The sequence below is a fragment of the Dipodomys merriami genome, unplaced genomic scaffold (genome assembly GCF_024711535.1).
Source record: "Dipodomys merriami isolate MVZ:Mamm:240054 unplaced genomic scaffold, mDipMer1.0.p SCAF_30, whole genome shotgun sequence".
NCBI lineage: Eukaryota > Metazoa > Chordata > Mammalia > Rodentia > Heteromyidae > Dipodomys > Dipodomys merriami.
In genome coordinates, this window is record NW_027204493.1 from 4,630,686 (window position 1) to 4,645,565 (window position 14,880).

At 37.3% G+C, this 14,880-nt stretch overlaps 1 protein-coding gene across 8 annotated transcripts in view; it reads right to left on the bottom strand.

Moving 5' to 3' along the window:
- Positions 1-14,880, bottom strand: part of Cplane1 (ciliogenesis and planar polarity effector complex subunit 1) — a 99,705-nt gene that overhangs the window by 78,088 nt on the left and 6,737 nt on the right. For 7 of the 8 annotated variants that reach the window (XM_070041046.1, XM_070041045.1, XM_070041051.1 and 4 more), the window contains 8 exons: positions 13,290-13,522; positions 10,786-10,892; positions 9,067-9,223; positions 7,798-7,901; positions 5,765-5,947; positions 2,601-2,850; positions 2,321-2,476; positions 1,401-2,158 (listed from right to left, as the gene is read on the bottom strand). In XM_070041046.1, coding sequence (XP_069897147.1) covers positions 1,401-2,158; positions 2,321-2,476; positions 2,601-2,850; positions 5,765-5,947; positions 7,798-7,901; positions 9,067-9,223; positions 10,786-10,892; positions 13,290-13,522 — 1,948 coding nt within the window. The remainder of the gene's footprint in view (positions 1-1,400; positions 2,159-2,320; positions 2,477-2,600; positions 2,851-5,764; positions 5,948-7,797; positions 7,902-9,066; positions 9,224-10,785; positions 10,893-13,289; positions 13,523-14,880) is intronic. The other variant, XM_070041052.1, reaches the window with a different exon arrangement.

The window sequence follows — 14,880 nt, forward strand, 5'->3', positions numbered from 1 at the left end:
GTAGCTCAAGCCTTTTATCCTAGCTACTCAGAAGGCTGAAGATCTGAGGATGATGGTTCAGAGCTAGCCGGGGCAAGAAAGTCTATGAGACTCTTATCTCCGATGAACCACCAGAAAACTGGAAGTGGCACTGTGGCCCAAGTGGTAAAGTGCTCGCCTTGAACTGAAGAGCTGAGGGACAGCACCTAGGTCCAGAATTCAAGCCCCATGACTGACAAAAAAAAAAAAGAGTACTGATTTGTAAACATATTGTCATGCAAGTTTTTTATACAAGTCAGCTTGCTTGCTTATGGCAGGCACTTTATGACTTAAGCCTTATCTGCTAGTTAATTAGGTATGATTCTTTTGCCCAAGCTGGCTTCAAACCATGATCCTCTGATATCATCCCCCTTAGTAGCTAGAATTATGTAATGAGCCAGTGACACTAGACTGTGATACCTTTTTAAGACTCTTAACAAAGCCAAAATCTTTTGTTGTTGTTGTTGGGTTTTTTTTGGGGGGGGGCCTGAACTCTGGGCCTCAGCTCTTCAGCTCAAGGCTAGCGTTCTACCATTTGAGCCACAGTGCCACTTGCAGCTTTTTTCTTTTTGCTTATGTGGTGCTGAGGAATTGAACCCAGGGCCTCAGGCATGCAAGGCAAGCACTCTACCACTGAGCCACCTTACCAGCCCCAAAAGCCAAAATCTTTTAATAATACCATCATGAGTGTCAAGGAAAAAAGTATGTGTGCTATATAACATTTGGCATAATCCTAAAATAAGTTTTGATTGCCAAAGTTCATATATAGATGAAATATATATAAGGGTTGTCAATATATTTATTTATATATTATATTATTTTATATATTAAAAATTATTTATATTTATACATATATTTGTCTCCTTAAATGCATACATATAAATGTGTCAGGTATAACATATTTTGAAATTTGTTCTGGTTTGTTTTTTAATTTTCTAAGCTTCGGATGCTTCACTATGTTTAAAATACCAAGGTTTTAATGCTGAGATATGTGAATTCTTTCTGAGATTATAAAATATTTTGGAATTACACCAGGAGTGTTGGCACATGCTTATAATCCCAGCTATGCTAAGTGGAGATAGGAGCATCTGAGGTTTGAGTCCAACCTGGACAAAATTATCAATGTTCCAGTTCAAAAACAGAATACAAAATGAAAAGAGGGAAGGGAATGGCTCAAATGGCACAACACATGCATTAATAATCACAAAGCATTGGGTTTAACCATAAGCATCAAAAGAAGTTTTTAGTTTAAATTCTGGAATTAGTAGTAATAGCTTCATAAACTTAAAATTACAATATGAAACACAAAATTGCACACTATAGGATGGTGACATATTCAGAATTTTAGTGGCATTTTATTTTTTTTAAGTTAGTGATTATACCTATGACCTGGCTTGTGAACAAGATTGGTTGTTTGAGGATGAATCTTGAAAGATGAGTCCCAAGACCTGTTTTCCTGAGAACTACTGTCTTGCAAAATAGGTACCACCAGTGACTCTTGATCCACTGTCCTTCCATCAGCTGGTGTGGAAATAGCAACAGGTTGAAGATTATATATGCAATTTAATTTTTCAGTCACCATTCGGAGTAAATAAAAACAGGCTATAAGTTTCTCTGAGAATAACTGATTCTTCTCTTGCTGAGTCAAAAAAAGTTTGACAGTATTTGAGGTCAGCTTTATCAAATGTCCTATATCTTGTTTGTATCTCATATCCCAATACTGGATCGATAAGCACTGATGAAAAAGTTGAAAGACACAAAGTATCCATGCATTATGTTTAAGACTCTTGCTTAAAAAAGAATCAAGTTTGGGGAAAGGACAGTTTATAAACTGAAGAATGTGGAAAAAATGAGTGATACAAGCTACTGTGCAATTTAACATTATTTTTTTTTCAGTCACATGTTTTGAAATTCCTATAGTCCATGCTGAAAGTAGATTTTTCTGGATAGAATTCAGTTCTGTTATGGCTTGGTCAGTAGCCTTGGTATCATCTTTTGCATGTATTGTATCAAACATAGACGCGAATTCCAATCTCCCTTCACTGGCATTGCTAAAGAGCGAGTTATTTTTTTGATTATAAAAAGGAAATGAGTTGCTTGCTAATTTTTTGTCTTCATTAGTTTCTTCTGCCTCGAAATCCTGAACATGAGGGAAAAAATAATAGTACCAGTTAAGGCTTATTCACAGAATCACTGATGTTCTTAAATTTCTCTTTTCTTTAACAAGAGAAAAACAAATGTGTTTCTTAGAATAAGGCCAATTTTCAATTATTCAAAGTAAATAAAACTTGTTATTAAATACCTGAGAGTCTGCTGTTTTTTCATGTAACTTCATTGTTTCTTCAGCCTGCAAAAATCTCGGAATAGTAGAATCAATTGAGTTTTCAATTCCTTGGTATTTTAGCAGGCTAGACCTTAGGGAATCCAGTGATCGTAAATTCAGCCCTTTGCTTTTTGGCTAAGGAGGAAAAAAGATTTTCAACAGATTTTATAAGTCTACTACAGCAATTAGAAGTTCTAGTTTTAACTTTGAAAGGAATAGGAAGACAACTTTTTATCAATGACAATCAAAAGCTCCATACCTTAGATGATGTCACACTCTCATACATTTTCTCAAGCCTCTGGGTTGAATCAAGTAACAGTGATCTCATGAGCAATGATGGAGACAGGTTATCAAGAAAGCGAAGGGTTGTAATCATATATCCATCAGAAACAATAAGGTAGGGTAAACGTGAGTGCGCTTTTACAGAAAATCTCTGTCTCAGAGGGTCACTATCAGAAGCTGATGAGTCTACAGGATTATTTGAATCTTGAAATGTAAACTGCTGTGGTCTGACAAACAAACATGAAAATGTAAGAATTAGTAAGAGAAAAATCCTAAAGGAAGCAATCATATTATTCCAAAGAGAAAGAAAAATGAAAAATGTTACAGAATGATGTAAAAGCAAACAGATGAAACATCCAAAAACACTAAATGTGTATACATACATAAATACATACATACATACATATATATACATATCAATGCCAGGAAAAAATAATATAGAGAGAGTAAAAATAGATAACTATTTTATTTTATTTTATTTTTTAGATAACTATTTTAATAGGTTTCTATGCTTTAAATACTTTTTCTGAATTGAGGTATTTACTGTTTTATTTGTAACTTATATACAACCTATCTCATAACAGAATTAAGGCAGCTTTATTTTATTAACATATGTTTAAATATGCTTATTTTATTTTATTAACATATGTTTAAATATGCTTATAGCAATATAAGTATGAGCAATCAGTATAATTGTTATTAAGGAAGGGGAAAAACTAAGAAAAAACTTCAGGAAGGATGGTAGTGGATAAAAAAATTTTACCAGTTTAAAATTAAATTTGAGTAAGTTTCTGTTTCGGTGCACTTACGTATTGTTACAAAGTATAACTAATACTGATTACTTAATATGACTGCTTGGAAAGCATGAGGCTTTATACATGTTCACGGGGACAAACCATCAAAATATATTGTAACTTTTTCTACTTAGGAAACTATTCACATATAGTTCTTGGGCAGGAAGCGTAGCTCAGTGTTAGAGTGCTTGCCTAGTGCGTGCAAGTACTAGGGTCAATCCCCAGAGTTTCAATAAAATAAATGAAAAACTTGTATATAATTTCAAATACAGAGTTTTATATTAGCCAAATAGTGAACAATAGGAGATTAATTATAAAATGTACAAACTACAGAAACTTATGGAATCATTAAAAACAATGTTTGAGAAAGAAGATATGAGATACTAATAATTAAAAACAGAAAAACAGCAAACTACATATATAACTTATGCTAAAAAATTCTATTTCCAAATATTTTTTTCCTAAATTTAAAGGACATTAAAGTGTTTCCTTTTTCTTTTTTGTTGTTTTGGTGACAGTACTGAGGCTTAAACTCAAGGCCTTTAGCTTTTTGCACTCAAGGTTGGAGCTCTACCACTTTAGCTATAGCTCTGCTTCTGGCTTTTTGGTGGTTGATTGGACCTAACAGTCTTACAGACTTTCTGCCTGGGCTAACTTGAACTGTGATTATTAGACCTCATTCTGAGTAGCTAGAATTACAAGAGTGAGCGACTAGTGCTCAGCAATAAACTAACATGCTAACTACCATATCTGAGAAGCAGGATTATGACTCATCTTCTACACTATTTAGTCTAACAACATGATTTTTGGGGTCTGTGTACACCCATCCTGAAGTTTGAACTGAGAACTTGGGTGCCATTGCAGCCTGCCTGGCTAGTACAACATAATTTTTTAAATATTTGATTAATTCTGTAATTAGAAAAAGCAACCAATATTGAAAGACCCTACAATATGAGTTTAGGAGAAAAAAGTGAAGAAATTCTAGTACATATTAATTGGACCACAGAAAGAAAAAAATGTGTGTGTGTGTGTGTGTGTGTGTGTGTGTGTGTGTATGTGTGTAAAAAGTGAAGAAATTCTAGTACGTATTAATTGGACCACAGAAAGAAAAAAATGTGTGTGCGTGTGTGTGCCTGGGGCTTAAACTCAGGGTCTGGGTGTTGTCTTTTAGCTTTTTTGTTCAGGATAGCATTCTACCACTTGAGCCACAGCTCTACTTCCAGCTTTTTTTTTTTGGTCAGTCCTTGAACTTGGCCTGAACACTGTCCCTGAGCTTTTGCTCAAGGCTAGCACTCTACTACTTGAGCCACAGTGCTACTTCCAGCTTTTCTGTTTATGTGGTACTGCGGAATCAAACCAAGGGCTTCATGCATGTTAGGCAAGCATTCTACCACTAGGCCACGTTCCCAGCTTACTTCCAAATTTTTGGTGGTTAACTGAAGAGTCTTTCACATCTGTCTGCTGGGCTGGCTTTGAATCACAATCCTTAGATTTCTGTCTCCTGAGTAGCTGGGGTTACAGGTATGAGCCACCAGTACCCAGTAGTGTAAAGTAAAATACTTTTACTTTAGCAAGGAGTTTATCATTAACAAAAACACAACCACCTCAGTTTCTTTTGCCTATTTTGCTCTCTATTCGTGTCTAACCACATACAATATAATCACCTCAAATCTAAAAGTTTCTGATCACATACTTCAAATTAGAACTATGCTTAATAATTTATAATTATGTATTATCTTACATAATTCTCTCAACCTTAAAAGACACTTATTGTCAAATTCATTTCACAAGAAAAGAAATAGAAACTCAAAGAATAACTTAGTCATACAAGTAATAGGTAGAAAAATAGTATTTGAATTTTGATGTGTCTGGCTTCAAAGCTAAACTGCTATTTCATCTCACAATTTAAAATTAAAACATGGCTAAATTCTAAAGTCTTCTATCCACTAGCAACAACTTTTGCTCTTTGGAAAACAGTAGCTAAGTCCACGAGTCAGCTCAATTTTGAGTAATTAACTTATTTAAATGGTCATCTTTTATAAGGATAAATGTCAAATCATACTTTATCATCTTTGTTTCTGAAGAAGAATATTTAGGACTACTGAATGTTTAAATAGCTTATACTTACATAGTCACAATGGCAAATTTTCACCAGGATTAAGCCACAAAAAAGAAATAGAAGAAAACTATAAATAAGAAAATGATATTAAGGTGATAGACCCAAAGGAAAAAAAAAGGTAATTTCACAGACAATATTGTTTTTCTTAAAATAGAAAAAAAACACATAGTAAAAGCAGTATCTCAAAAGAGAGTGTGTTCTGCAAACAAAAGCAATTCAATGTCTCACCTATATGTAATTAGTGGGTGAAGAGGAATAAATTCTGCTGGTCCAAGTTCTATAGAGCAACCACATGTAATTAATGTTAGCAATTCACCTAGGCAAGTCAATAAAACCAGGGAACCACGTTTTAGCACACAAGCCAGAAAAAGACTATTGTGTGTCCAGCTGATGTCGCCTACCCAATAGGACCTAGAAAGGGCAAGAGACATGTTAGGAAGGGTTCTATAACCACTATGACAATTTATAATAAACTGTGTCAATCAAGATTGAATACTCTAAACAGATGAGAGCTGAGTATGATGTACATGTATGAGGTTGTCATAATGAAACTCATTCTGTATAACTAATATGTAATAACGAAAAAGAGAAGGGGTAATAGGTAACTGTCACATACTAAGGATTTTTTTTGCATGGACAGCTACAACAATACTTTAATTAGAAATTTCTTCATATTTGTAAGCAATTTAGAAGTGAAAATACTGCCAGAAATGAACTGTTTTGTCATTCCCATTTTTTTTTTTTTTTTTTTTGCCGGTCATGAGGCCTGAACTCTGGGCCTGGGCGCTGTCCCTCAGCTCTTCAGCTCAAGGCTAGCGCTCTACCACTGGAGCCACAGCGCCACTTCCGGCTTTTTCTGCTTATGTGGTGCTGAGGAATCGAACCCAGGGCCTCATGCTTGCAAGGCATGCGCTCTACCGCTGAGCTACCTTCCCAGCCCCTGTCATTCCCATTTTAATTAGAATAAATTGTAATCCTTCTAGACTCCACCATCAAGATCCATTAATAGATTTTATAATCATGCCTGTTTAGTCAGCAACATGCTAGCGCCCCACTCAACAACAGGTGCTTCTTTCAAAGCTGCCAGTTAATACTTCTTTCTCTCTTTTTTGGTAGTACTTGCTAACTTGGTCTTCTACTACTTGAGCCACATCTCCAGTTCTTTTTTTCTTTCTTTTTTTTTTTGGTTGGTTGTGGGGTCTGAACTCTGGGTCTGGGCACTGTCCCTCAGCTCTTCAGCTCAAGGCTAGCACTCTACCACTTCTACACTACTTCCGGCTTTTTCTGCTTATGAGGTGCTGAGGAATAGAACCCAGGGCCTCATGCATGCAAGGCAAGCATGCAACCACTAAGCCACCTTCCCAGCCCCTCCAGCTCAACTTTTTGTTGGTTGTTTTCAAGATAAGAATCTAATAAGACTTCCTGCCTGGACAGGACTTGAACCATTCTCCTCTAGATATTAGCTAGGATATTACCTCTAGATATTAGCTACCCATATTCTGCAAAAGGAGATCTTTATATTTTCTAATCCCATATAGATCCTACTGGTAGCTAATAACACCAGTGTTGTTATTCATCCCTAACCCTGCCTGCATGAGTAAACAATCTGTTTCCTATATAGGCTTGTTCATTTTAGCCTGCCCAATGAAGCTCAATATTGCTCTATCTACTCCTGATTCCATTTTTCCTAAGAAGATATAAAAATAATGAAAGGGCAGAATGTGACTGATTTTACATTTCTTTCTTTCCTTTCTTTTTTTGCTAGTCCTGGGGCTTGAACTCAGGGCCTGGGCACTGTCCCTGAGCTTTTTTTGCTCAAGGCTAGCACTCTACCACTTGAGCCACAGTGCTACGTCTGGCTTTTTCTGTTTATGTGGTACTAAGGAATCGAAACAAGGGCTTCATGCATGCTAGGTAAGCACCCTACCACTAAGCCACATTCCCATTCTTGACAGTATGTTTCTATATTATACTTCTATAGCACTTGGGAGGCTGGGGCAGGAGAATTTCAAATTCAAGGCCAACTTGGGCTATTTAGGAAAATCCTATCTCTCCTCTTCTCCATAAAAAAGAAAGAGGAAAAAAATTGTACCTGTGTATTTAAGTCTTTCTTTATAGAAAGCAACTTTTAGAATTTACCAAGCACAAATGCTGACACTGTTGTAATCTTTATCTAAATGATACTTACAAAACTATTAAAGCAATAAAATTTGTTAGTTATGGAACATAAAGGCACTACTCAGAAATAAATAATTTCATACCTGAGAAGTGTAGCTGGAACTACAGGGTTCTTATTGCTACAACCTTTAAGACTTCCACAGAGACTGACAAGATTCACTGTGTTTATAAATAATACCTGAGTTGCCTAGAAGGAAAAAAAGACCATAAAGTCACTAAAATTATTTTACTATCATTAGTAACAATTATCTTAGAGATCTATTATTATATTAATGAAGTGTATAGGGTAGCTTCTCCAACTGGTCAATGTTGACCCCTATAGTTCTGTAGCTTTTGTTCTTTTCTATTCTACCTTAGGAACATTTCCTATGGTTACTTCAGTACTCTTCCTCTCTCTCATTCTCTCTTTCTTTCTCTCTTTCTCTCTTTTCTTTTCCCTCTCTCCCCTCCCACTGGCCCAAGATAGCCTCAAACTTATGCCTTTTCCTCCCAACTAGCTGAAATAATACACACTGTGTTCCACTGCACCAGGCTCCTATTTTTTTTTTTTTTTTGGCCAGTCCTGGGGCTTGAACTTTGGGCCTGGGCACATGTCCTTGAGCTTCTTTTGCTCAAGGATAGTGCTCTACCACTTGAGCCACAGTGCCACTTCCAGATTTTTGTGAGTAGTTTATTGGAGATAAGAGTCTCACGGACTTTCCTGACTGCTGGCTTTGAATCTCAGATCTCAGTCTAGTTAGGATTACAGGCATGAGTGACCAGTGTCTAGCCCCCTTTTCACTTTTTAAAATTTATCATTATTGAAACAGCTATCACTCTGTAGCCCACTGCCCTCTACATCACTATGCAAGCCAGGCTGACCTCCAGCCCCTGATCACTTGTTTTTTGGTCATGGGGCTTGAACTCTGGACATGGGTGCTGCCCCTCAGCAATTCAGCTCCTCAAGACTAGCACTCTACCACTTGAGCCACAGCACCACTTTCGGTTTTCTAGAAATTAATTGGAGACTTTCCTGCTCAGGCTGGCTTTGAACCGATGCTCAGATCTCAGCCTCCTGAGTGGCTAGGATTACAGGCATGAGCCACCAGTGCCCAGCCCCCTGATCACTTCTTTCAGCCTCCCAAGTGCTGGAATTACAGGCCTGCACCACCAGCCTGGCTTTCTCTTCATTTCTAACGACCAGCATCTAGACATTGTAGCAGCTAATTTAAATAACTTTAGCAATCCTCAGGGGAGTAAACCACCATTTAAAAATAATTAAAGACAAAACAAACTATCTTCAAATGAAATCTCAAAACTGGAAGAAATTCCCTTTTCTAGATTCCTTTCTATGACAGATCATATTTACTAACCTTTGGGTCTTTCTGATTTAGAGTTACTGCAAGGGTAAGGCCATCTCTTGAAAAGGCAGAAATCAGAGCTCCTCTTGACTTTACTGATTCACATTTAGGATTTAGACTACACAGATGACAGTTTTGTTGTGCCCAATGAACATGGAATGGCAATGAACTAAGAAAGTAATAAAATAATTGAACATTAAAAGTACTGTAATTTTCCTTTCCTTCCAAGATGAGGTCTTGCTATGTTGCCCAAGCTGGCCTAGAACTCCTGGGTTCAATCAATACTCCTGCCTCAGCTTTCCAAGTAACTAGGACTACAGGCATAATCCACTGAGCCTAACTCACATATTAACTTTGAAACTGATACAGAGTTCATTGCAAAAAATTAAGAGGTACACCTAAATCCCCAGAGACACTTTTGCATTTAGAGACTTTGGCTTTAATCCCCAGGAGAGAGAGAGGAAGAGGCAGAGAGAGAGGCTGGGGAGAAGAGGAACAAAGGAAAAAAGAAAGAAGGGAAAGAGGGAAAGGGAGACAAACAGAAAGAGGAGGGGAAAAAGCTGTTATTTTGTATAATTAATAAATGGTAATAAAATTATGAAAAATAGTAGAGAATGAGAACCCTTTGGGCTGTGTCAACTTACTACACTTCATATGAGTGATAGGTATATAATATTACATAAGCATATACATTATCCAAGTCTACCTAGCTGTACTTTTAACATTAGCCACAAGTGTGTGGCTAACCTGTGCTACATACTGATACCCTGTCTCAAAATTAAAATGAAAAGGTTTGTTCTTTTTACTTTTTTGCAAATTGTCTTCAATACTGTTGGCATAAAAAAATTTCTTAAGCCTGGTGCCCACGGCTTTTGTCTTAGATCTAAGGCTGAGATCTGAGAACTATAGATTAAAACCAGATGCTAGTTGGAACAGATAAATACATGAAAATTCTTTATTTCAGCCATGATTTCACTTCTGTCCTTTTGCTGGTTATTTGAAACAACAGACAAATGCCAGAAGTGAAGTCAAGTGAAGTGGTAGAGCATTAGCCATGAACAAACTTTCTACATTAAACATTTTAAATGAAATTTCAGAAAAAAGAATCTATAAAGCCTCAAGAACTAAATTCACTATAACATTTAAAAATGTTAAGGCATGTATGGCCAAAAGATGATAGTATTTTGTTTCTAGTTTAGGATATATTTTATTTTGCAATATTGGAGTTTGAAGTTCATGCTTACTAGGCAGGTGTTCTACTGGATAAGCCACACTTCCAACTCATTTTGTGGGGGAAAGGCACCACGAGGGACCTGGTACTCGGACTTGAAATCAAAGGCCTCATCCTCACTTGGCTTGCTTGTTCATGGCTGGTACTCTATCATATGAACCATACTTCAAACTCTCATTTTTGCTAGTTAATTGGAGAGAAAGTCTTGAGGACTAGTCTCTGCCTGTACTGGCTTCACATCTCCATTTGCCATGTCTTTACTTTTTAGTAGCAAGTATGACATACATGAGCTACTTGCACCTGGCCTGTTTTTGTTTTTGAGACAGAATCTTGCTACTGCCCAGGTTGGTCTCAAACTTTCTATGTAGTCCAGGATGACTTTGAACTCTCTATCTTCCTGCTCAGTCTCCTTCCTGAGTGATAATATCACTACTATACTTTCCTTGATTATAATGTTTTAAAAGGGATAGAAAATAGGGAGAATAAAACATGTACCTCACCTTATAGGTGTAAAAACATTTTCATGCCACCAAATCGCTAGAAATGTTAACTTCAGGCATTCCCCAGAATAAAAAGTAAACGAACACAGGCAGCAGTCTCCTAATAACTGTAGATAAAGTTAACATACTTTGGTATAAAATTAATTTAAGAAGAAATCAAGATATAAAAATGTATTTCTCATATAAGTAAAACAAATGAAAAATATCAGGACCCTACTTACACTTTTATTTATATTTTCTTATTTTTTTAGCCTCAGACCTGTCTTTTTTATTTTTTATTGTTATTATAAAAGTGATTTACAGAGGGGTTACAATTACATAAGTCAGGTAAAGAATACATTTCTTTTTTCTTCCTTCCCTTGTTCTCGCCCAGTTTTTATTTTTAACATTATACTAAAGGCCAAGTCTTTCTTTTTTATTTTTACTTTTTGAGCTGGAGATAGGTCTCAAATGGAAAAATCAGGTTGTAGATTTGAGGGATTTTGGTACTAAGGGAGAACTCAGGGCTTCAAGAATGTTCTCTTAATGAGCTACACTATATTCTCTTAAGAAACTCAGTGGGCTGGGAAGTTGGCTCAGTGGTAGAGCGCTTGCCTTGCATGCCTGAGGCCCCGGGTTCGATTCCTCAGCACCACATAAGCGAAAAAGAAAAAAGACAGAAGTGGCGCTGTGACTCAAGGGGTAGAGCGCTAGCCTTGAGCTAAAGAGATGAGGGACAGGGCTCAGGCCCAGAGTTCAGGCCCCCCCCAAAAAAAAAACTCAGTAAGAGGAACCACAGAGAAGAAATACTTTGGATTTTCTATACTACAATAGAGAAACTACTGATTTCAGTAATTTCATTTCAAAATGAACTAAGAGAATATAAAATTCAAAAAAATTAATGTTTGAAGAGATAGAAATACATATGATCCTGATTTTATGATTATATAATATGTTAAATTATCACAATGTTCCTCATAAGATGTGTAAACCTTGTATCAATAAAAAGTGGGTTTTTTTTTTATTGGTTGTGTGGTTGAACTCATAGCCCAGGTGCTGTCCCTGAGGTTAGTTTGCTGAAGTCTAGTGTTCTACCACTTGAGCCTCCATTTCTGAATTGTTGGTGGATAATTAGAGATAAAAGTGTCACAGACTTTCTTGTCTAAAAGCTGGCTTCCAAACATGATCCTTAGATCTCAGCCTCCAGAGTAGCTAGGATTATAGATATGAGCCACCAGTGCCTAGGCTCAATAAAAGTTATTTTAAAAGGATGCCTAGCTGAGTGCCTGTGGCTTGAGCCTGTAATCCTAGCTACTCAGGAGGCTGAGATCTGAGGATTGCCATTGAAAGCCAGCCTGGGCAGGAAAGTCCATGAGACTCTTATCTCCAATACTACCAGAAAACTGGAGTGGCATTGTAGCTCAAGTGGTAGAGCTCTAGCCTTGAGCTGAAGAACTCAGGGACAGGACCCAGGCCAATGTTCAAACCCCTTGACCAAAAAAAAAAAAAAGATGCCTATCATTTATTGCACCTCTAAGTGGAAAGACACTTAAAGTTATTTCTCTCTTATAGTTTTCTAATATTTATACTAGGATACTACCCTAATGCAGGTAATAATAGAGCTTCAAAATGTAATTTTCTAATAAAAGCAGGGTAGCTAATAGCTGTTGGCCCATACAAACTACCAGGAAACTATTTTTAATATTTCATTTCCATTTAATGAATATATTATTTCTATCATTGAACATCACTGACACTGATAAATTACAAAACAAATTATATTTTAAATGAGGGAAAAGGAAATAAAGTCCTACTGTCAAACTAACATTTTTTAAAAAACATATCAGAATACAGGGCTGGAAATGTGGTTTAATGGTAGAGATCTGCCTTTCACTCATGAAGTCCTGGGTTCAATTCCTCAGTACCACATAAACAGAAAAAGCTGGAAGTGGCACTGTGACTCAAGTGGTAGAGTGTTAATCTTGAGCAAAAGAAGTTCAGAGCCAGCGCCTGGGCCAAGTTCAAGCCCCAGGACTGGCAAAAAATAAAAATAAAAGATAAAAAATATATTTAGCATAATGCAATATCTTTTTAATACAATAAGTTTATAACTATTGCAATAATTGGTAGGGTCTAGAAACATACAATTATGCAATTAAACCCTCCACTAAGCAGCTTTCCAAACAGTCAATTTAGTGGGCGCCGGTAGCTCAAGCCTGTAATCCTAGCTACTCAGGAGGCTGAGATCTGAGGATCAGGGTTCAAAGCCAGCCCGGTCAGGGAAGTCTGTGAAACTCTTTATCTCCAATAAACCACTAGAAAACCAGAAGTGGCGCTGTAGCTCAAGCGGTAGAGCACTCGCCTTGAGATGTAAAGCACAGGGATAGCGCCTAGGCCCAGAGTTTACAGCACCCAGGCCCAGAGTTCAAGCCCCACAACCGACAAAAAAAAAAGTATTTCCCAAACAGTCAATTTAGAGTCCAGGATCTCAACTTCTTTCATATTCTGTTTCATTTGGATTTTACCTCATTTTTCGTAAAAACTGCATTCACTGCAGCCTCTTTGTCTTCAGTGGAAGGCAAAAGAACTGCTTCTTCAGGCATGATCTGGAACCACTGACCCACCAGGGAGAGGCTTTTTGAAGAGAAGATATTCTTTGACTCCAAATATTCCCAAAGAAATATGCTTCCAGAAGGTGTTACAAAGAGAACTCTTTTTCCATTTCCAGATACATACAAGTGTAATCTCAAAGAGTTTTCTAAGAAAATAATAAGAATAATTAAACCTTCAGTGTGAGTTCTCTCAAAAAAAGCATACAACTTAACTATTATTGCAATAAGAAACCCAAATTATGTTACCATTCAGGTTGCCAAAACTGAGGTGCTACCAGTAAATTAAAAGTACAAACAAATGAATGACAGGAATGTAAACTAGGTTCTGTTGGGGTGAATATGAGTGGGAAGGAGAGGAGTGAGAGAAGGTAAATGAGGGTAAAAAATGTCCAAAGTACTTTATATATATATTTGTATATGAAAACATAACCGTAACATTTGCTAAAATTGTTTTAAGAAGAGGAATGAGGGGGCTGGGAAGGTGGCTCAGTGGTACAGCGCTTGCCTTGCATGCCAGAGGCCCTGGGTTCGATTCCTCAGCACCACATAAGCAAAAACCCTTAAATATGTATTTTAATGTTTTCGTTTCTTTCATGCATGTGTTTCTAACGCATTTATAAGATTATTTCTTTGTTGCTTTGTATGTCCCTCCCCCACAGTGTAACCCCCGCTTTCACTATATTTGATGTCAGTATAACATGTGGAGGAGATGGGGACAAACAAGTCAGTCGTTTAAGGATTCAGGTGGACCTGTTGCAACAATGAGAAGTACAAAATGTCATGTCAAAACTAGCTTTACAATGTCGGTGTGGGGGGGGGAGGGGGGTATAATTGGGTGGGGGGAGGGGGGTAAAATTGGGTGGGGGGAGGGGGGAGGCGGGGAAGGGAAGTGAAGGGTAAACAAAGGAGGAGGCTGCAATGCTTGGTAAGAAATGTATGCATTATCCTGCCCATGTAATTGTAGCCCCCCTGTACAGTATGTTCTCAAATAAAATAAAATACAATTAAAAAAAAAAAAAAAAAAGAAGAGGAATGAGGGGGCTGGGAAGGTGGCTCAGTGGTACAGCGCTTGCCTTGCATGCCAGAGGCCCTGGGTTCGATTCCTCAGCACCACATAAGCAAAAACCCTTAAATATGTATTTTAATGTTTTCGTTTCTTTCATGCATGTGTTTCTAACGCATTTATAAGATTATTTCTTTGTTGCTTTGTATGTCCCTCCCCCACAGTGTAACCCCCGCTTTCACTTTATTTGATGTCAGTATAACATGTGGAGGAGATGGGGACAAACAAGTCGTTTAAGGATTCAGGTGGACCTGTTGCAACAAGGAGAATTACAAAATGTCATGTCAAAGCAAGTTTTACAATGTCGGTGGGGGGGGGGAGGGGGGTATGATTGGGTGGGGGGGAGGGGGGAGGCTGGGAAGGGAGGTGAAGGGTAAACAAAGGAGGAGGCTGCAATGCTTGGTAAGAAATGTATGCATTATCCTGCCAATGTAATTGTAA